This window comes from Pelobates fuscus, chromosome 7 (assembly GCF_036172605.1).
Source record: "Pelobates fuscus isolate aPelFus1 chromosome 7, aPelFus1.pri, whole genome shotgun sequence".
In the NCBI taxonomy this organism is placed as follows: Eukaryota; Metazoa; Chordata; class Amphibia; order Anura; family Pelobatidae; genus Pelobates; species Pelobates fuscus.
The window spans coordinates 144,049,503-144,071,038 of NC_086323.1; the positions used below are offsets into that span (position 1 = coordinate 144,049,503).

Here is a 21,536-nt window from a genome sequence, read left to right on the forward strand (position 1 = left end):
GGCGGCTGTGCCGCCTTATGGACGCGCCGGCCCTGGGTGTACAGGGGTCATCATAGGCACTCTTGACGGTGTGCGGCTACGCAGCCCCATAAGTAGCAAACTCTGATGCACTGTGTATTCTGACACCTTTCTATCATGGCCAGCATTAACTCTTTCAGCAATTTGGGATACAGTACCTTTCTGTGTGAGCAGACTAGAAAGTCTTGCATTCACTCCCCATGCACATCAACGATTCTTGGGCAACCATGATGCCGGTTTAACAGTTATCCTTCCTTGCACCACTTTTTGGTAGGTACTAAACACAGCACATCGGGAACACCCCACAAAGCTTGCTGTTTTGGAGATCCTCTGACCCAGTCGTCTAGCCATCACTATCTGGCATTTTCTTTTTGTTTCCAACACATGAAATTCAAGAACTTACTGTTCACTTGTTGCCTAATATATCACAATCTTTGACAGGTGCCATTGTAACAATATAATGTAACAATATAATCACTGTTATTCACTTCAGCTGTCAGTGGTTTTCATATTGTGGCTGATCAGTGAATAAGTATGTATTTGATGAGACATGAGTCATCTTGTAAAACTTCTCCAAGCAGAAGCTATACTTAGCTAAGCTGAAATTAAAATATGCATAATAAGGGTTTTTGCTGGCCTCAACTGTGTGTCTAGGAGTATGTCCAATAGGTAGTTTTCTAGTGAGACCTACCACAGTAACTTCTATTAAGATTTGAATGTGGACTCAAAATGGGTGAACAACTGGACAAGTCCAGAAAATATGTCACAGGTGATCTAAAAAGTTGTGCTGTGTGGGCAAGGTATGAGCACTCCTCCTCAGGCACTTCTTGACACGCCTCTCCCTCACTCATGAGTCCTACTAGACCAACCCATTACATTCAGGTCCCCCTTTTGTTGCCAATGCTTTTCCATAATTTAGGAATTGCATTTATATGTATGTTGAGCATGTTCTGTGTCTACTGATGACATGACTTATAGTTTTTGCAAAGTTGCTATTGTTTGTATATCTTCTGTTGAAAAATTCAGTACAAATGTATACAGTAAAAAAAACCACGACATTCAAATATAACAAAACAATATAACATTCATATAAAATACAACAGACAATGCTACATTAAAGTGGTACTGTCACCGTCTGAGGACTTTGCAGAATTTGCAAGGACTCCGATGGTGACATTGCTGCTACTGGTCCAGTGGCTGGGGCTTTAAGGTAAAGGCGAGATTTACTTACCTGAACCTGTCCCTCGCAGGCACCACCATCTTCTTTCAGCACCAGGAGTCGACGTCACAACTGTACTCTTGCACATGCACAAGAGTACTGCATTGAGGTCTATAGAGGATCCAGTGATTTCCATTGAGAGAGTCAATTCACTGCAACCATCCCTTGTGATGACTGGGGGGATTGACATTTCTTGACTGCGGTAGCTCCGCCCAATATCAAGAAGTTTCAGGCATAGCAAATATACAGAGACAAAGTAGTCAGTACCCATAAGGCAAAATTTTTTTTAGTCATATACTGTAACTAAACCCCTACTATTTTTAACCCCCCCCCCCCCCCCGCAAAAAAAAACCAACTAATAAAATCTGTGAGCTTTGAAGTTGCTGTTTAGTGGATGAGTGAGTGCGCTGGATCTTGTGTATCGTATAAATTGGCCCTCAGCAGCACCCCATTTATGCATGTTCAGGTGAGTGCAGGCCCCTGGTTTCACTCACCTGAACATTTATAATGTGTTTTTTGTATTTAAAAATATATGTAAAAAAAAATATAACATTATTTAAAAAAAACTTATCCAAAAATATAAAATCAAGGACACAGTAGGAAATGAAATGTTTGCCATAATACACACTAATATAAAACAATTTTAAAGCAAGCAAAAAGAAACAAGCTTGTTGATGATTACTAGCTCACTCCTCTTATTCCAACCTGCATTTTGAGGGTAAAAGGGAAATCAATACCTGGATTTGGCCTTGAAAATTGCCCCTACCTCTTCCTCCATCTTTAAGAGAATTAACAAGTGGGTAGGAGCCCAGTGAATGGACACTACTCCTTGCTCTAACCTGTGTAGTGTGGGGTGGAGTAATAAAATGGTAAGCTATGTCCTTTAGTCCACTAGTTCTTTAAAATGTAGCACGACATGCCCAGTTTCATCTAAGCCCACTGGACCAAACATACCGATCTAACCCCCCGTCCAGTTCAACAGTGGAAGCTACAACTCCCACGAGTGGCTATGGCTCCCCAAACCACAAGCCACTAAGCTCTTAATATCTGCCAGCCCCCATTCTTTTTATAAACAATACTGTTCTAGCTTCCCCCCCTAAAAAGCTTTAAGACGTTGGTGTCTTCCATATTAGTAACATATAGTAATGAAAACAAAATAATTCTAAATTAATTCACAAATAAAGTAATTTGTGCTAAATAATTCACACATATTTAGCTAATTTATACGATTGATAGAATTATCTAATGATTGCTACCAAAATAAAAACTGACTTACAGTTATGGTCAATCATACTCTTTTGTTGGATGAGCTGTATGTCAGAAGAAAACATGATTATCCTACCTCTAACACTAGAGTTTTTAATAAGATACATTTATAAAATATACATAGATCAAACAAAAGGCCAGTGTTACTGACGCTTCCTTGTCTTGCTCTGATTAGTTGTTGTTGTTAGTATAATCATTGCACTGTGATACTGGTTTTACTTAAGCCAGCCAGCTTTAGTTTTCTATAGTGGCCACTATCTAGGTGCAATACATGGTTCTCGTCTATTAAAGTATCTTTTTTTTCAAATTATTTTTGTCTTTATTTTTTACTTCAATAGTGCCCTTCTGATTTTTTTTTAGTTTTACCACATGCCTCAGTACCTTTAAAGTTCCCCAACTAATACTCCTATAAATGTAATTTGCACTCTTTATTGGACTTCTACTTGACATCTGGAACAAACCCAATAGGAACACTTTCTTCATAATTATATCATTGTCACTATCCTGGCAGTCCTATGCCAATACTCAAGTTAAAGGGATACACAACACTTTAAGACAACGGTCTCATTTAAAAGATATAACTTTTAATGAGACTATTATCTCACTCTGCTGGCTTTAAAAAGAAGCAGGCAAATATGTTTTTTTTCCATATTTACCTGCTTCTTTGTTATGCATGGCACACCCACTCCAGGGGGCTACTGATCTAACCAATCAGTGTCCTATCCCTAGGAATACTTGAAAAGTGCATTGGGCATACCTGATGTATTTAAATATATGCAGTTGGAAGGTCAGTGTGATCATGCAGAGCAGGCTCCCATGTTGGGTTACCCTCTCCACAATGATGGCCTGTTTCTGTCATTAGTGAACTGGTCTGAAACTAAGATGAGTTGGTAAAAGGGAAGAAGGAGGGAGACTGAAGAAACTCCCCTAGCTAATAGTTGTACCCAGTAATACAGTCTGACCAAGTTTATATTAAGTTTATAAATGTTTATTACATATTTTTATAGTTTATATATATATATGTTTAAAAGTGTTTGCTTGCTGGTTTGAAAAAGAATTGTCAGGTAATACATGTCCCTTTAGATACTTAAAACATGCTCAATCTGCCATGCATTTGAGCAAAGACTGAATAAGCCGCAGTCACAGAATCAATGACCATGAATGACAAATTCTTACATTAATGAAAGATAAAATTATGACACTGGTTTTCGATATTCCCAAATTCTGCTGCTTGAACTTAAAAATGTATCTTTAATGTGGCTTCTAGGAAATGAGGAATTCATTTTTGTCTGCTTGTTACATACATGGCGATGCTATTTACATGAACATCTCCGATGATCTTTAAAAGTTAGTTCTGCTTCTATACTTATACTTCCATTGGTCTTGCTCTCCCTGGTGGGTAGAAAATCTTAAAGGATATACATATTTAAAATATAAATAACATTTAAAACAAATTACAGTGTCTGATTCAAGAAGGTACAATGCAAATCTACAATACCTCTTTAGTAATTCTTTTTTTTAAATGAGAATAAAGAAAGAATATCCAAGCCAGGTATTTTGACATATTAAAGTTTATTGAGTAATCTGTGTAAGGACTATTAAATGAATTTTTGTTTTTTAATGTGCTGAATTTTACATTCGTTTTGTCCACTGACACAAACGATTTCTCACTTCACAGCTTTGAAGCTTTCTGAACATATCCTAGAAATGGTTATTACAGTATTTCAAAAGACTCACTTTCAAGTTTCGTATTCTTTCCTCTTTATATTATGTTAACTGTGAATTCTAATTCTTAAAAAAAAAAAAAGACAGCACCAATGGATTTTGGGAATTGTAGGCAGGAATGCAGACCGTTAATTCATGGAGCACAACTAAAGACATAACAAGAATCCCAAAAATGGATGGGCTGTCTCTGAAAATAAATTACAATTCTCCTTTAGTAATTAAATATTTTCTTTCACTACTTCTATTTACAACATACCCAGTTCAGAGCAGCAAACGGGCCGCACAAAACATGGAATATTCTACAGGGCTGTGTCATTCTCTAAGATAAAAGAATATTTGAAATCAGTGCTAATTTAGAGTTGTACATCAGCCTAATAAATATTCATCTACATTTTCTTAGTGCACAGATGTGAAAGGCCAATTACTGGAGACCAAAGGCTAAACAACGCTGGTAGATCACACATATAACTTACTGTCAAATCACCCCGTTATTTAAGTATCTGATCCAACCTGATGTATACGATTTTGGTTGGACTACGGATTGAATACAACAAAGTGGGATAAAAGGAAGACTTTTTGATGCTTTCTCTGGACTGAAAAAGCAATACAACAAGTAAATAAAAAAATACAGTAGCTACAAATAATAAAATAATACTTCTGTTTCACAATAAAAATTTTACACGTGTGTCCAGGATAAAATGCAAAACAATTAACACAATGTAGTACTGATTAAATTTCAATGGAGTAGATTTCAAAATTTCTGTCTCAAACACAGCAACAGATATTGGCAGTTCATAGTTGGTAAGATTCTAAACAGCTACAGTGCTCTGTCCTTTTTAGTCTACATATCTACAACAATAGCTGGCTTGTCATAGGAGCAACTGCCAGAATATTTAGGAAGAAAGGTAAGAGTCTGTAATGAAAATGACTTCATAAAACCATCAGTCGTCAGACGTAGAGGTTCAGCTTCGGGGCCATTACCAGTCCATTCTCAGAAGGCTGGTGAATAAAATGTGCCTTAGATTCAGAGAAAACACAAGCAATCCTTTCTATTCCTTGGAAATAGTCTTTGCTCATGGAAATGGGCACAAAGTCATTAATATCAAAACATAGACTTGGCACATAAGGAGATAAAATTATCCTGTTGAAATGAAACATCCAGGATTACCATATTACCCCATATTCCTGGGATAAAAATCCTTTATCAATGTCCACAAGAGAAAATGCCTATAAAAAATATCTTTTTTAATTTTTTTTTTTTTTTTTAATTCTTCATACAATCGCCTTTCGCATAAACTCTCGCCCTCGATTTTTTTTTGTTTTTGTTTTTTGCCGGGGTCGATGGCAATATAATAGATCAAGATCAAAACTTTTGAGGGGGTCTGCTTCTCAGAGGCAGTTATATACAGTCTGCGATTTTATAAAAATCTTCGTAGAAAAGTAGTTTTTTGTCTACGTGTCTTGGTCACAAGTCGGTGACTTTATTTTCCACTGCAGCGGCAATCTGCTGTAGCCGGTATCCTAGCTGCATTTTCTGGGCTGTAGTATCCTCTTCCAGAGCTGTTATTATCTGGTGGACAGAGAGAGGGTGTTAATGAAGGTGATGGGAAAGAACCAATACGTTAATCTTTTGGATGTTTAATTCACTGAATGCTGAGACATTTAGTTTCTTTCAGGGTGTATTTTGGTCTATTCTACAATGAATGCTACTGTGCACATAAATGCCCCAAAACCGCTCCTGACCAAAACAAGCAGCTAACCAGATTTAAGAAGAACAACCAAGTGGGACCTTCTCCTGGTCCTCTCTCTCAACATGCACTTCCTTCTTAGTCTTTTTCACACCAACTTCCATTTCGGGCCCTTTCCCTATACTTTCCTATTCATCCCATTATTTATCCTATTGTCTTTATCACTGTTCTTTCTAATTTATATCACACGCTACAATTTGTGATTTTAGGTTTCATATGCATTTGTCCATTCCATTAAGTATCACTCAAACTGTTACTTAAAAAGCAAGACTTTGTATTTGTGTACTCGTTTTCTGTGGGGCTGTAAGACGTTTATCACATATTAAGTCTCTCTATTTCCTGATAAGATGTTATAATGACTGAATTACACTGCATTTTCTTGTGAGCCTAATAAATATTGATTTAAAAAATAACAAGAAACCTAGCACGAGAAACCAATAAGTTATTGTAAATAAGTATACAAAATAAAGGAGAATAGGACAAGGAGATAATCCTGTATCTATAGAATATTATGTTACAGTTAATTGTGCTTTTAGCCTCAACTTTATACCCCCCCAAAAAAGTTGTGGGACTCATTAATAGATTGTGACTATTACAAGAGTTTACTATCCTATTATAGAATTCCACCACGATGACTCACTGGTCAGTTTTAAGAGTTATCAGCCTTTAAAAGGACACTGTACTCACTACAACCAATTGCATCTCATTGCATTGGTTATTGTGTCTGGAGTCATCTGGTGCTCTCCCTCCATCCAGTGCTAAACCATTTTAGAGTAGTTTAACACTAAATAAGGGTCTTTGGCCACCCACAATCCGGCCCTTTCTGGAGGTGTGGCTAAGGCAGAGATTACACACTTCCTTATAGTCATAACCATCACACTGTCAGTTTAAGCTCTGATAGGCTAAAAACAGTCAAATGACACTCTGAGCCAATCATGGATGCCCATTGCTGCTCAGGCTAATGCTTCCTTATTAGCACAAGCAGCACAGGGAGAAAGGGCTGCTGGGGAATCTTGTTTAGCATTAAAAGATAAAAACATTAAAAACTGTTTAATGCTGAATTAAATTATAAACCTTTGTTATGAGCACACACAAGCAGAACTAATAACTGCTTCCTTTTGCCTCACACCCCACTATCTCATTTGGATTTTAAGCTCATGGGCCATCTCACTCTACGCTATGAGAGCATTATTTATGCCTTCTAAATTTTAACCTCACAGACAGTACACACATTTATTTTGGTCCCCGGTTGTCTAGCTATGTATCGGAATGCTTTCAGTTGTCTTCTTTTGTTCAATGCTGCAGAAAATGTTGTCACCTTATCAATAAAATATATTAATAGTAATAATGATACCAAAAATAATCAATGCACAAATTGAAAATTCTAAGGTAAAATATCTGAATTGAAAGAAATCTCCAGATCAGCACAGTTAAAGGGACCCTCCAGTGCCAGGAAAACATATCAGTTTTCCTGGCACTGCAAGACCCTACAGTGCCCCTCTCCCTCCCACACCCCCATCCCATGTTGCTGAAGGGGTTAAAACTCCTTCAGTGACTTACCTGAATCCAGCGCCGATGTCCCTCGGCGCTGGGGCAGGCTCCGCCCCTGTCGACGTCAGCCGGCGGGGAAGACCTAATATGCATGCGCAGCAATGGCCGCACACGCATTGGACCTACCCATAGGAAAGCATTTTTAAATGCTTTCCTATAGTGATTCTGGCGACACTGGAGGTCCTCATGAATAGTGTGATTACGTCCAGCGTCGTTTAAAACACTTTTCGTGTTCTAAGAACATGGTAGTCCTTCTATCAGACAGCCACTAGAGGAGGACTTAACCCTGCAAGGTAATTATTGCAGTTTATAAAAACTGCAATAATTACACTTGCAGGGTTAAGGGTGGTGGGAGTTTGCACCCAGACCCCTCCAATGGGCAGAAGTGGTCTGGGTGCCTGGAGTGTCCCTTTAAAGATTTTTTTCCCAGATTGAACATTATGAACCAAATTCTACAATCCCCTTGTCATCTACTCAACATTTCTTGTTAAATATGATCAACTTACCTGATCATAGTATTTATTAATATACTTGTAGAGTTCATGAAGAGCCACTAACGAGTTTAGTTCACCTGAGTAATTCTAAAAGAAAGAAAACTAGTGTTAGACATGGCAGGGTGTGGAAACTTAATAGCACCAAGTGGACACAAGCATTTCCCAACAATAAAATAAATTAATAGATAGCAGCATACCCTGGAAAGCTCTGCAAGTGCCGAATTCATCTCCTGGTCGCTTGCTGAGATGGTCTGCCGGATATCAGCGTAATACCTGCAGGTCAGCAAATTAGATTGAAATGAGATTCAATACCTCATACCACTTAATGAGAAGGAAATTCCTTTAACCATTCTTACCTTTCTACCATTTGCTTGTAACGTGGAATGTCTCTGGCGTATAGCAGCTTATTGATGGGAGAATCCTAAAAAAAAAAAGAAAAGGTCAGGGCAATTGATGCAATTGTGAAAAAGAATTGTGATTGGCTGAGATCAACACTTCTGATGATGTCAGCCAAGCAGGCAGATCAGTGGCAGAGCCAGCAGCAGCAGACTGGAATAAAAGTAAGATTTCACTATATTTAGGGGACTCAGGGGGCCCAGATAGTGTTTTTAACACTAAAGGGCCAGGAATAAATGTTTTGCGTTCCTGAGCTAATAGTTTTACTTTAAGGCAAAACTGGTGCTAATCTTGGTGCAAAGGGCTAAATCCTGAGAGATATTCTATTAGTTTCCATGGTGAGTGCTCCTTATTTCGCACTTTGCACCCAGAATAGCACGTAGTTTAAACTAGATAAATCTTCTCTAAAATTTGCAGCGTCAAGATGACTCTGCTCTATAAAATTATGTATTATTTTTAGGTGCTAGTCAAAATTATGCACTCCATGATTACACATCCCTCTTTCATATTTACTATTTTAGATATCACATCATTTCCATCAGGGATGGTGAGCACTTGAGGGGTATGGAGGAGATGGGTGCCCAGAGGTATCAGGATCTCTACAAGTAGGATAAGGTGATCTCCTTTCACTTTGTTTTGGCCATAAGCACCTTACCTCTGGTGACCACTTCCATTACGTTTAGCTTCGTAGTCTGATTTGGAATATTGAGGTGGTGCAGGCTGCTCGTACAAACAGAACTTGGTTTGAGACTTTGTGTCTATACAAGACTTATGAAAAGGAGTTTCACATGAATGTACCGCCATCTATGTTCCTGGAGAATTGCAATTGTCCTATGATTCTTAAAGGGAAAGAGTCTTCCTTAAGGGAAAGGGTCTTCTCTAAAAGATGAAAATGAATGGGAAGATACTTGGTAGGCCACATCTCTGGTAATTACAGGTCCATAAATATTGGGACATCGACACAATTCTAATCTTTTTCGCTCTATACACCAACACAATGGATTTGAAATGAAACACAAGATGTTTGCAGACTTTCAGCTTTAATTTGAGGGTATTTACATCCAAATCAGGTGAACGGTGTAGGAATTACAACAGTTTGTATTTGTGCCTCCCACTTTTTTTTTTTTTCTTTATTTTATTCGTGCATAGATTAGACAAGCAGGGCAGCACTGCCACAACAGCGGGTGCATGCATATCATTAAGTATAGTATAACAATAGTGTGACATGAGGGACAGTGCACATTTTATAATATTGAAGAAAAACATGGTTACATGAAAAGTCTATATGTCTCAGCTTCTAATAATACAATCATTTGCTAATCCTGCAACCATCGAAGTCAACATACTTAGGGAACCTATCTAGACCTTGCTGATTAAGTGTATCATCGCATTAACATCTAGACATATAAGTGATTATACTGTAGCAAGATTTAACAGAATATGAGACCACTGGTAACAAGTATTAACAAAAAGAAAGGTAATATGATCAATTGAAAGGAATTGCAGCAGTACTGGGAGCTAGTTGCATAGGTAAACTTGAAGTCTGCCTATATGCCTGAAGCCTGCGCCAGCTTATGAGAACCTTGAGGTGTAGGTTTGTGTCGTGCTGGTCTGAGGTTCTTGGAAGGTGGTCCATGCAGCTTCCCTAGGGTGCACTGGCCCATTGGGCATAGTGATAAACAAATATGAATACCGCACTCAAAAAGATCTTTGGGCAATAAAGCTTATCGCTAATCACGCTTTTAATTCAAAATATTTATTGTGTAAGTTTTAAATAAATTCATAAAGGTAATAGTATATCCTCATAGTGACACTCATTTCAAACTATTTACATATATATACACACACACAGGACCCTCCTTCGTCTGTAATAAAGTTCATAGTATATACACGTCAATGTACAATAGGTAATGATCCAAAAAAACACACTGAGAAAAAATGATAAGAAAAAAATGATGAAAAATGATGAATAATAAAAAAGGAGAAAAATGAAAAAATGAAAAAATAGAAAAAATCTAAAAAGTAGAAAAAAATAGAAAAAAGTAGTGATGAAACGAAAAATTTATGAAACAATCAAAATAGATAAAAAAATAGAAAAAAATAGAAAAAAAATAAAAAAATAAAAAAAAATAAAAAAAAATAATGCAGTCCTAACAAGATAGTAGTCCAGAATATAGTGCACTATATGTATCACTTTATAATGGATGGATCTCACCAATGTGTCAGTAGCTGTATGGTGTCCGTGGTAGGAGGATGCTGAAGATTGCAGATGGTAATGTCCTGAAAGGGGATGAAAAAAAGGTGTTGAAAGTTTCCTGCTCAATGCACAGTGATCACTCCGGCATCAGTGGTCAGCCAGTCAGGTCACTAGGTACTCCTTTGAATGTACTGCTGTGTGATCCGGTCAGATAGGCAGGTCACTGGGTAATCTTTGGATGGGCGGGTAATCCTTTGGATGGGCTTGAATGGGCTGCGCGCTCCGGACGTACGTGTCCCTTCGATGGCCCCTGTTCCCATTGGGCATAGTGTCTGAATCACTCTGCAACTTGGGCTTGCAGGCCGCAGTAGAAGATCTTCTTTATCTTCTAATTGGGAAGGAACTTACTCTGGGAGCAACATCAGATGATGTAGAGGATAAAGAAGATCGTCTACCTCATGTCTGTAGAGCCATGCTACTACAGGAGGCCAGAGTAAAAAAAAAAGGAGGGGTGAAAGAGACAAACAAAGGAGGTGTAAGAGCATCTGCAGCCTCTTTGCCTTGGCAGCATGCTGGTAGAGCTCGGGGTCCCCCGATATTCTGTCTTCGCTTGGGGTGGGTAGTGGTCTCCGGTGAGGGGGAGAAGCTTTGAGCGACTGGTTCAGTGGTGGGCAACTGCCCAGTGAGCCCAGTGAGGGGTCGGCACATCACTGGTCCAGCGTGTCGTCGCTGAGGTTTTCTGCGGGACTTCCACCTCCTCTTTCCCACAACTCGTGCTGCACCAGGGCCCCTTCTTGGAGCTGTGGGCTGCTGTTCGGCGTCCCGTGGGACTGTTGCCGGCAGATCCTCCTCATGCGTGCCCCTGTGGGGGAAAGCTTTGCCCAAAAGTCTGTGAGCAGGCGGTCTAGCCTGTCAGCGAGAGATGGCAGCGATGGGCTGAGCGTGGAGCAGCATGTGGCGTCCACCATGTTGAACTGTGCTGATCCGGTGGTGCAGGTAAGACAGCTTTGGTATTTTGTATCTGCCTCACAGATTGTGGTTGCCGGGATATCCCTCACCGGCAGGGGGGGAGAGGATGTGCGGGGAAGATCATTGGATGAGTATGCTGCGGTCAGCTAAGGGATCGGCCGCTTCCATCGTGCCGACTGGGCAGGCCTCAGGTCAATCCCCGGGAAAGAGCCACCGATTTCGGTCGTTGGACCCATTTGTCGCCGCCTTGGTAGGTACTCGTCTCTGTAGCTCGTGGGCAGGCAATATTTAGGGATGTTTTCTTTAGTTTTCCTTGCAAAAAAGAGCTGTTCTGTGCGGAGCACACTCGATGTGCGACCGGTCAGCGTGGCTGCTAGGCTCCGCCCTCGTGCCTCCCACTTTTTAAGGGACCAAAAGTAATGGGACAGATTAACAGTCATAAATCAAACTTTCACTTTTTAATACATGGTTTCAAATCCTTTGCAGTCAATTACAGCCTGAAGTCTGGAAAGCATAGACATCACCAGACGCTGGGTTTCATCCCTGGTGATGCTCTGCCAGGCCTCTACTGCAACTGTCTTCAGTTCCTGCTTGTTCTTGGGACATTTTCCCTTCAGTTTTGTCTTCATCAAGTGAAATGCATGCTCAATCTGATTCAGGTCAGGTGATTGACTTGGCCATTGCATAACATTCCACTTCTTTCCCTTAAAAAAACTCTTTGGTTGCTTTTGCAGTATGATTCGGGTCATTGTCCATCTGCACTGTGAAGCGCTGTCCAATGAGTTCTGAAGCATTTGGCTGAATATGAGCAGATAATATTGCCCGAAACACTTCAGAATTCATCCTGCTGCTTTTGTCAGCAGTCACATCATCAATAAATACAAGAGAACCAGTTCCATTGACAGCCATACATGCCCACGCTATGACACTACCACCACCGTGCTTCACTGATGAGGTGGTATGCTTTGGATCATGAGCAGTTCCTTTCCTTCTCCATACTCTTCTCTTCCCATCACTCTGGTACAAGTTGATCTTGGTCTCATCTGTCCATAGGATATTGTTCCAGAACTGTGAAGGCTTTTTTAGATGTTGTTTGGCAAACTCTAATCTGGCCTTCCTGTTTTGAGGCTCACCAATGGTTCACATCTCGCGATGAACACTCTGTATTCACTCTGGTGAAGTCTTCCCTTGATTGTTGACTTTGACACACATACACCTACCTCCTGGAGAGTGTTCTTGATCTGGCCAACTGTTGTGAAGGGTGTTTTCTTCACCAGGGAAAGAATTCTTCGGTCATCCACCACAGTTGTTTTCCGTGGTCTTCCGGGTCTTTTGGTGTTGCTGAGCTCACCGGTGCGTTCTTTCTTTTTAAGGATGTTCCAAACAGTTGATTTGGCCACACCTAATGTTTTTGCTATCTCTCTGATGGTTTTTTTTTTTTTTTTTTATTCTTTATTTTGGGTGTGCACAGAATAAACAGGTAGCCGGCATGCGCCACAACAGCGACATCCAGTAAAATAGGTAGACATAGGTAGTACAAGTCATGGCATACGTTATACAGGCACATTTTTATAGTTATTATAGTCGTTTAGTTTTCAAGATGTTAGCATAATGCACATGCCATGCAGAAATAGGTAGGAGAGGGACAAAAGAGGAAAAACATGGCTCGTGCAGAGAACGTACATACAAGAGCATTCTAACTATTGAGTTATTAGTGTTAAATCTCGCTTGTTGCCTATGCATTTATTTTAAGAAGATAAACAAGAGCAGTTGAGCATTGTATAGCAAACATAAGCCTAAAGACAATTCACATGAGTTTAGTCAGCAATAACAGGTGTTAGCATTAAATAGAAAGTCATTTAAGTTCTAACTTTGCTTGGTGGATTTACTGCACTTAGTAGTAACCGTGCTATAACATAGAATTAACAGGCTTGAATTGCATATAATCTAGTGTGTCACGCTGCGGTAGGCAGGCCACAAATACATATATTTAAACTTAGTTTAAGCTATAGCTATCGAATACAGGCTTAGTTTAAGAGTGGGGTTACTACGCTTAGAGGTGCAGGTAAATAAGCTATGTGCCTCAGGATTGAAACATGTAGTAATGCTATAATGTTAATAAAATGATGTTTGTCATAGCGCTTGCGTCTTAACGGGCCTAACAGCAAAACCGATACACTTTAGGCAGTGGCAGTAGAATAGTACAAATTTGTGCCACATGTGAGTGGATAAATATTAATCTGATATTGCACCGCATGGGGCTACACACAGGTGATGGAGGGTTAAACCTCTCAGTTCATGCAGGTCATTTGTTCAGCTGCAGCCTGGCTCCCTCCACACAGCTGCCGTCTGACTTGGGACGTGCCAACTTCCATTTCAGTGCCACCTTCCAAAGGATGTTCCTTCTTTGAGCTGCCGTTTAGTAAGCCAGTGGATGAGGTTGCTGCAAAACCGTCTCCATATCGACATCACTGGTATAGCTGTGAGTCTGCTGTGGTGTGGTCGTGTTTACGCTGTTTAGTTCAGTTACCGTAAGGCTAGACGGCTGGTGCTTAATCCGACAGTTGGACTGATGAGCTTTATTATCCTGCAGTGAGGTGCACATGCGGCTGGCGTGTGGCGGCCATTTTGAGGACCGCCGCGGGATAGTTTCCTGTAGCAGGGTAGCCGTTTACCGACCCGCGTGTTGTGGCTTGATAGGGGTCCCTGCTTGTGCGTGTGCAGACCGGGATAACCCCCCCGGTCCAGAGGGGGGGGGGATGCCGGACCCCGGCCGGAGACCCGGGAGAGCGGCCGTCTCATCCCGGCTCAAGCTCCTCATGCCTTGGGCCTTAGTCGGGTTACGGATGGCAGCTTAATTAGTATCCCCTCGTACCTCGGGATCTGGGGATCAAGGTGGGCGCCGTTGTGGGTGGCTGGGGAGGTTCTGCCTCCAGTTTGCGCCGTTTTCTCGGCTCCGAAGCGGGAGCTCAGACAGAAGCGTCTGATCCCGTCGGCGGTCCGGCCCCGCCCCCCCTCTGATGGTTTTTTTTTTTTCAGCCTAATGATGGCTTGCTTCACTGATAGTGACAGCTCTTTGGATCTCATATTGAGAGTTGACAGCAACAGGTTCCAAATGCAAATAGCACACTTGAAATTAACTCTGGACCTTTTATTTGCTCCTTGTAAATGGGATAATGAGGGAATAACACACACCTGGCCATGGAACAGCTGAGCAGCCAATTGTCCCATTACCTTTTGGTCCCTTGAAAAGTGGGAGGCACATATACAAACTGTTGTAATTCCTACACCGTTCACCTGATTTGGATGTAAATACCCTCAAATTAAAGCTGAAAGTCTGCAGTTAAAGCACATCTTGTTCATTTCATTTCAAATCCATTGTGGTGGTGTATAGAGCAAAAAAGATTAGAATTGTGTTGATGTCCCAATATTTATGGACCTGACTGTATGTGTGTAGTTCTCCAGTAACAATTGCAAGTCAAATTTTAATAAGGTGGTATGTCCCGCCAGTTATTATTCATACAGGATACATTCTTTACAATCTAATGCTTGTGGGACTGTGGTGTAAATGGTACACTTTACCACATGTGGTGAGAGTGGCAAAAAGTGATTAGGTATTCGGTCAAAGATGTGTTGCCAGAATTCCTACGTCACCCAGATGATCTGGCTGCATGGATGTATGTCTTCAAATCTATAGATGCTCTCATAATTTATGAAAACAAATCCATCTGTAAAATCACTCTGGTCCCCAGGTGGACCGTGGCTGAAGCATGGAGAAATATTGAACCCCTGCTTGGATGGGGGCGCTCAGCAAAATTAAGGAACAGTAGCTTGATGGACTAGCTGATGACCAGGGTCTAAAGATGGAATTGCAATGTATTTCATTAGGCCCATCGAGCTAAGCTTGTGTATGATACTTAATTAATATGGGTTCCACAGATTTCAGCAGTCCACCTGTCCTCTCCCTATTGTTTTGCCGATCAATGTACTCGCAAATGAAAGGAATTACTACAAAGGAACAATTGAGTAGCTTAATGAGCTCCTTGATGCCAATTCCAGCTTGCCTTTGAGCTCATCTTCATTCCTGAGGATAAATTGTACACATCACACTCTCTTTAATAGCAACCTTGTCAACAGCATGTAAAAAGTTAAATTATATATTGATGTTGCTGGTATTGTAGCACAATTCTCAGGACTAAAATACACAAATTCCATTTAATTCTTATCAAGCATGAAGCTCCCTTCCAAGACCTCCAAGAAGTCTATCTGTCCAATGACCCATATGTAGCAACCTTTTAATCCAACAAGAAGGCATATTATTTAGGAACAATCCATAAAAATGCACCATAAACCATTATCCTGAATCTCCAATTATTCTTGATCCCCAGGAAAAGGACACTTACCCTCCCAAGCTTATGATCAGCGAGTGTACAAGAATCCATGAAGGTCTGTGCAATGACCGACAGCACCGCGTCTACACTGTCTGAAGTTTGAACGTCGCAGATAAACTGTGGATTTTTGATGATATTGATCCAGAACCTTAAAGGCAAACTACAAGTAAAAGAAATTAAGAGCCTGAATGTATTAGAGAAAACAACTGCAAAATAAAACAAATCTAAATAAATCTAATATTACTTGCTGTAGCGGCATTTGAAGTTATGACACAGACACTTAAGGAACTTTTTAAATTGCCTAACTCATTTACTTGAAATGGCAAGTTAGAAGAAGTGTTATTTAAATATTCCATAATTTAAACCTATATTTATTTCATGACATGCTGTATCTTTGTAAAAATCTGAAAACGGATCGAATTGATAGTTTGGTTTTTTTATTACTGCTTTACTTGTAAATAGTATTTGTGTTCTAAAAACAGAACTAGCGCTACCATAAGGCGGTCCATGCAGCTGCCCTAGGGTGCACTGGCCCATTGGGCATAGTGTCTGAATCACTCTGCAACTTGGGCTTGCAGACCGCAGTAGAGGATCTTCTTTATCTTCTAATTGGGGAGGAACTTACTCTGGGAGCAACATCAGACGATGTAGAGGATAAAGAAGATCGTCTACCTCATGTCTGTAGAGCCATGCTACTACAGGAGGCCAGAGTAAAAAAAAAGGAGGGGTGAAAGAGGCACACAAAAGGGGGGAGTGGTGTATGAGACAAACAAAGGAGGTGTAAGATACGCAAAAAGGAGATATCCTAAATGGGGTGTTAGACATACAAAGGGGCAAAAGATGATATAAGACAAAATAAAGGGGGACAAGAGACACAAGAAGGGGTAAGATACCACAAAAGGGAATAAAATACACAAAAGTGGAAAAGAGACAATAAAATGGTAAGATTCACAAACGTGACAAAATGCGCATTCGCCAGTGTGGCCAAAAATACTTGTCGGTCCCTGTCTAAAAATTTATTAATAATGAATCTATAGTGTGTTTACAGGAAGGGTCAACTCCCAAAATTGTTTTTCAAAAATAACTAAGAAAATATTAACCTGTTCCCGAAACCTTGAAATAATAGTATTAAACGGACACTATTGAAGTGGTCTGGGTGCAGAGTCCCTGTCCCACTTCGTCCTGCAATGTAAATCATTGCAGTTTTTGATAAACTAGAGCCACTAGAGGCACTACCGGGAACCCTTAAACACTCTGCAAACTCGCCGCGTATGAACATTAAGTCAGTGAAGGCGGAGAGCCGACCAAGCTCTGGAATCTGGTGAGTTTAACCCTTTATCTGCCAGGGGAGGGATGGGATGACCAGAAGGCACTATAGTGCATTCCTAACACTATAAAATCCTTTAGTGGTAGTGGAATAATGGCAAACCACAGATGTCAACAGTGTGAACATCCACTTAATAATATTCATGTTCATAGTTCTTTTTCTATTTATGTCTTGTTTAGTACAGATACCTGTTAGTTTTCCAGATGTGGATAGTCTCAGGGTCTGATATGCCGTAATGAGCTGCTTGCTCGTCTAATAAATCAAAAAAATACTTCACAGCCAGTGGCACGGGACGGCTGGTGCTCAGGATCACCTGGAATAGGTCATCTACAAACTTCTGGAGAGTGCCCTGTTTGAGTTGGAGGGAAAAAGGAAGAACATAGCAGACATTTAGCAGGACTGTAGAACTAACTAATACGTTACTACTTACGTAGCGTTTCCTTACAAAGGCTCATTTCAAAGTTTCTTTATTCGTTGCCTGAAGCTGATGAATAAATGCATGGTGCTTCTATTTGCCCTTGAAGGATCATTTTTCCAACAGTATTTTTCATTACTATTTTACTCTAACACCCATACGAACTCATTACACAATAACAGCTAAATAAAGTATGTTGTTTTAATTTATAGTAATATAAGTTGAAAAAGACTTGTGTCCACTAAGCTTCACTGAACTCTGCTGTGGATCCAAACGAAGAAATGAAAACAAACCATTTTTCAATTGCATCACAAGATTAAAAAAAAACATTATTGACCTCAAAATGGCAACTGAATTTCTCCTTTCAAATAATCAAAAAAAAAAGTTAAGAAAAAGTAAAAAAATAAAATAAAACATGATCAACATGATGGACTTAAACTAATACCCCTGTTTCCAAAACAGGGACAGTCTAGGAAAATGATCTCAGAATATATGTTGAAACATATGTGGATACTCATCACCTAACATTATGGAAAACGCAAAAACACATTTCTCGCACCTTCATGGATAAAAGCCGTGTCAGATAGATTTCAGGGATGGCTTTAGCCCTTTCTCTGTCTCGTAAACTTCCACGTCTATGCTTGGGGAGCTCAGGTTCCTCTGTGGGTTTGACCAGGTGCCAAACCTTTATACCGCCCTCATCAGCATCTTCAAGCATTGGCGTTTCTAGGAAAATAAGGGGCTTATTTAGATATTTGTTGTAACCCAGTTCCTTGTCCTTATATATTTTTATTAAAATGGATATTGCATGCAAAAAAACATCACATTAATCAGCACAGCAATACAACAAAATCTTATAAGGTTTTAACACATTTTCATAAGTATTAAAAGTTTTCCTAAATAAACATGGTAGCATTAATGTATGGCTTAGCTCCACCCTTCATGGCAGAAAGCACAGGAAATAGAATTCTGAAATTGGTATAAATAGATACATCCCCTGCTCATCAGGCAGTCTTTTTAACTGTCCTTCACAGCAGCTGAGAAGGAATCTGCTTTAGCAGGCCTGGATGTTTCTATTTCTAGATCTATTTGCTGATCTTTCTGCTGTGATGGGAGGAGCTAACCTATAGGTTCAGGAAAATTGGGATAAGTATAAAACAATTTTCCTTAAAGAGAAATGCATCACTTTGAGACGACTCGTTCAAAAGCTTTAACTTTGAATGAGGCAATTACCTCGCTCTTCAGACTGAAAAAAAATGACTTCTTCTTTCTTAAAGGGACTCTATAGTCACCATATAAAAGCAAGAAAGACAGGTCCCTCAGCCTTTCTTCTTGCTTTTATATGAACTTTCATTAATTAAAAAAAAAAAATTCGGTGTTTTTATATTAAAAACTTACCTCCGTTCCAGCGCCGAGCTCCCCGCTAGGCCGCGCCCCCTTTTTCGTCAAAATGACGAAATCGCGGGGCCCAATGGGACGGCTTCGCGCTGCACCAATCGCGTTCTTCATAGAGCGGCATTGAATGCCGCCCTATGAAGAACCTGAGCGCTTTACCGCGCATGTGCGCAGAATGCGCGTTCGCAAGCTGAGCTGTCTGACTGACAGCTCAGCTCGCTTTCTAAAATTATCAATAAGGGGGGGGACCTACTGTCCCCCCCCGGCCCCCACCCCTGTGCGGCGGGTGGGGGCCCTAAAATTATCAATGAGGGGGGGGGACCTACTGCCCCCCCCGGCCCCCACCCCTGAGCGGCGGGTGGGGGCCCTAAAATTATCAATGAGGGGGGGACCTATTGTCCCCCCCCGGCCCCCACCCCTGAGCGGCGGGTGGGGGCCCTACAATTATCAATAAGGGGGGGACCTACTGCCCCCCCCGGCCCCCACCCCTGAGCGGCGGGTGGGGGCCCTAAAATTATCAATGAGGGGGGGGACCTACTGTCCCCCCCCCGGCCCTCACCCCTGTGCGGCGGGTGGGGGCCCTAAAATTATCAATGAGGGGGGGGACCTACTGCCCCCCCCGGCCCCCACCCCTGAGCGGCGGGTGGGGGCCCTAAAATGATCGATAAGGGGGGGGACCTATTGTCCCCCCCGGCCCCCACCCCTGAGCGGTGGGTGGGGGCCCTAAAATTATCGATAAGGGGGGGGACCTACTGTCCCCCCCCGGCCCCCACCCCTGTGCGGCGGGTGGGGGCCCTAAAATTATCAATAAGGGGGGACACCTATTGTCCCCCCCGGCCCCCACCCCTGAGTGGTGGGTGGGGGCCCTAAAATTATCGATAAGGGGGGGACCTACTGTCCCCCCCCGGCCCCCACCCCTGTGCGGCGGGTGGGGGCCCTAAAATTATCAATAAGGGGGGGGACCTATTGTCCCCCCCGGCCCCCACCCCTGAGCGGTGGGTGGGGGCCCTAAATACAAAGGGGGGGGGGACCCTAGTTAACCCCCCCCCCCCCACAAAAAAAATATCTCCCTACCTACCCCCCTCACCCTAAAAATAATGAGGGGGGACCATTAACTAAAAACCTGTAAAAAAGAAAAAATTAGATAAAATCAACTTACCATTCGATGTTTTCTTTCTTCTAAAATCTTCTTTCTTCAGCCCCAAAAAAGGCCAAATACAAATCCATAATAACCGACGCAATTAAAAAAAAAAAAAAAAACGAGCGCAAAAAAAAATAATCCATCTTCACCCATGGAGGGCTCCGCGCAGACTGAGCTCCGCAGGGCGGGGGAAGGCTTATAAAGCCTTGCCCCGCCCTGCAATTAGGCTAAGAACACTCTGATTGGTGGGTTTGAGCCAATCAGAGTGCTCTTTGTCATTTTACAAGCGTGGGAAAGTTCTTTGGAATTTTCCCACGCTTGTAAAATGACACAGAGCACTGTGATTGGATGGATTTCAAGCCATCCAATCACAGTGCTCTGTGTCATTTTACAAGCGTGGGAAAGTTCTTTGGAATTTCCCCACGCTTGTAAAATGACACAGGGCACTGTGATTGGATGGATTTCAAGCCATCCAATCACAGTGCTCTTTGTCATTTTACAAGCGTGGGAAAGTTCTTTGGAATTTTCCCACGCTTGTAAAATGACACAGAGCACTGTGATTGGATGGATTTCAAGCCATCCAATCACAGTGCTCTGTGTCATTTTACAAGCGTGGGAAAGTTCTTTGGAATTTTCCCACGCTTGTAAAATGACACAGAGCACTGTGATTGGATGGGTTTCAAGCCATCCAATCACAGTGCTCTGTGTCATTTTACAAGCGTGGGAAAATTCCAAAGAACTTTCCCACGCTTGTAAAATGACACAGAGCACTGTGATTGGATGGCTTGAAATCCATCCAATCACAGTGCTCTTTGTCATTTTACAAGCGTGGGAAAATTCCAAAGAACTTTCCCACGCTTGTAAAATGACAAAGAGCACTCTGATTGGTTTAAACCCACCAATCAGAGTGTTCTTAGCCTAATTGCAGGGCGGGGCAAGGCTTTATAAGCCTTCCCCACCCTGCGGAGCTTAGTCTGCGCGGAGCCCTCCATGGGTGAAGATGGATTATTTTTTTTGCGCTCGTTTTTTTTTTTTTTAATTGCGTCGGTTATTATGGATTTTTATTTGGCCTTTTTTGGGCTGAAGAAAGAAGATTTTAGAAGAAAGAAAACATCGAATGGTAAGTTTTTTTTATCTCTTTATTTTTATTTTTGTACAGGTTTTTAGTTAATGTTCCCCCCCTCATTATTTTTAGGGTGAGGGGGGTAGGTAGGGAGATAATTTTTTTTTGGGGGGGGGAGGGTTAACTAGGGTCCCCCCCCCTTTGTATTTAGGGCCCCCACC

General features: G+C 41.3%; 1 protein-coding gene across 2 annotated transcripts in view; it reads right to left on the reverse strand.

Moving 5' to 3' along the window:
* Positions 1 to 4,303: 4,303 nt before the first annotated feature.
* Positions 4,304 to 21,536, reverse strand: part of PLXNB1 (plexin B1) — a 199,614-nt gene continuing 182,381 nt past the window's right edge. For both annotated transcript variants that reach the window (XM_063426751.1, XM_063426749.1), the window contains 7 exons: positions 18,276 to 18,442; positions 17,490 to 17,650; positions 15,987 to 16,134; positions 8,378 to 8,442; positions 8,219 to 8,294; positions 8,034 to 8,108; positions 4,304 to 5,798 (listed from right to left, as the gene is read on the reverse strand). In XM_063426751.1, the coding sequence (XP_063282821.1) occupies positions 5,694 to 5,798; positions 8,034 to 8,108; positions 8,219 to 8,294; positions 8,378 to 8,442; positions 15,987 to 16,134; positions 17,490 to 17,650; positions 18,276 to 18,442 (797 nt within the window). In that variant the 3' untranslated portion in view covers positions 4,304 to 5,693. The remainder of the gene's footprint in view (positions 5,799 to 8,033; positions 8,109 to 8,218; positions 8,295 to 8,377; positions 8,443 to 15,986; positions 16,135 to 17,489; positions 17,651 to 18,275; positions 18,443 to 21,536) is intronic.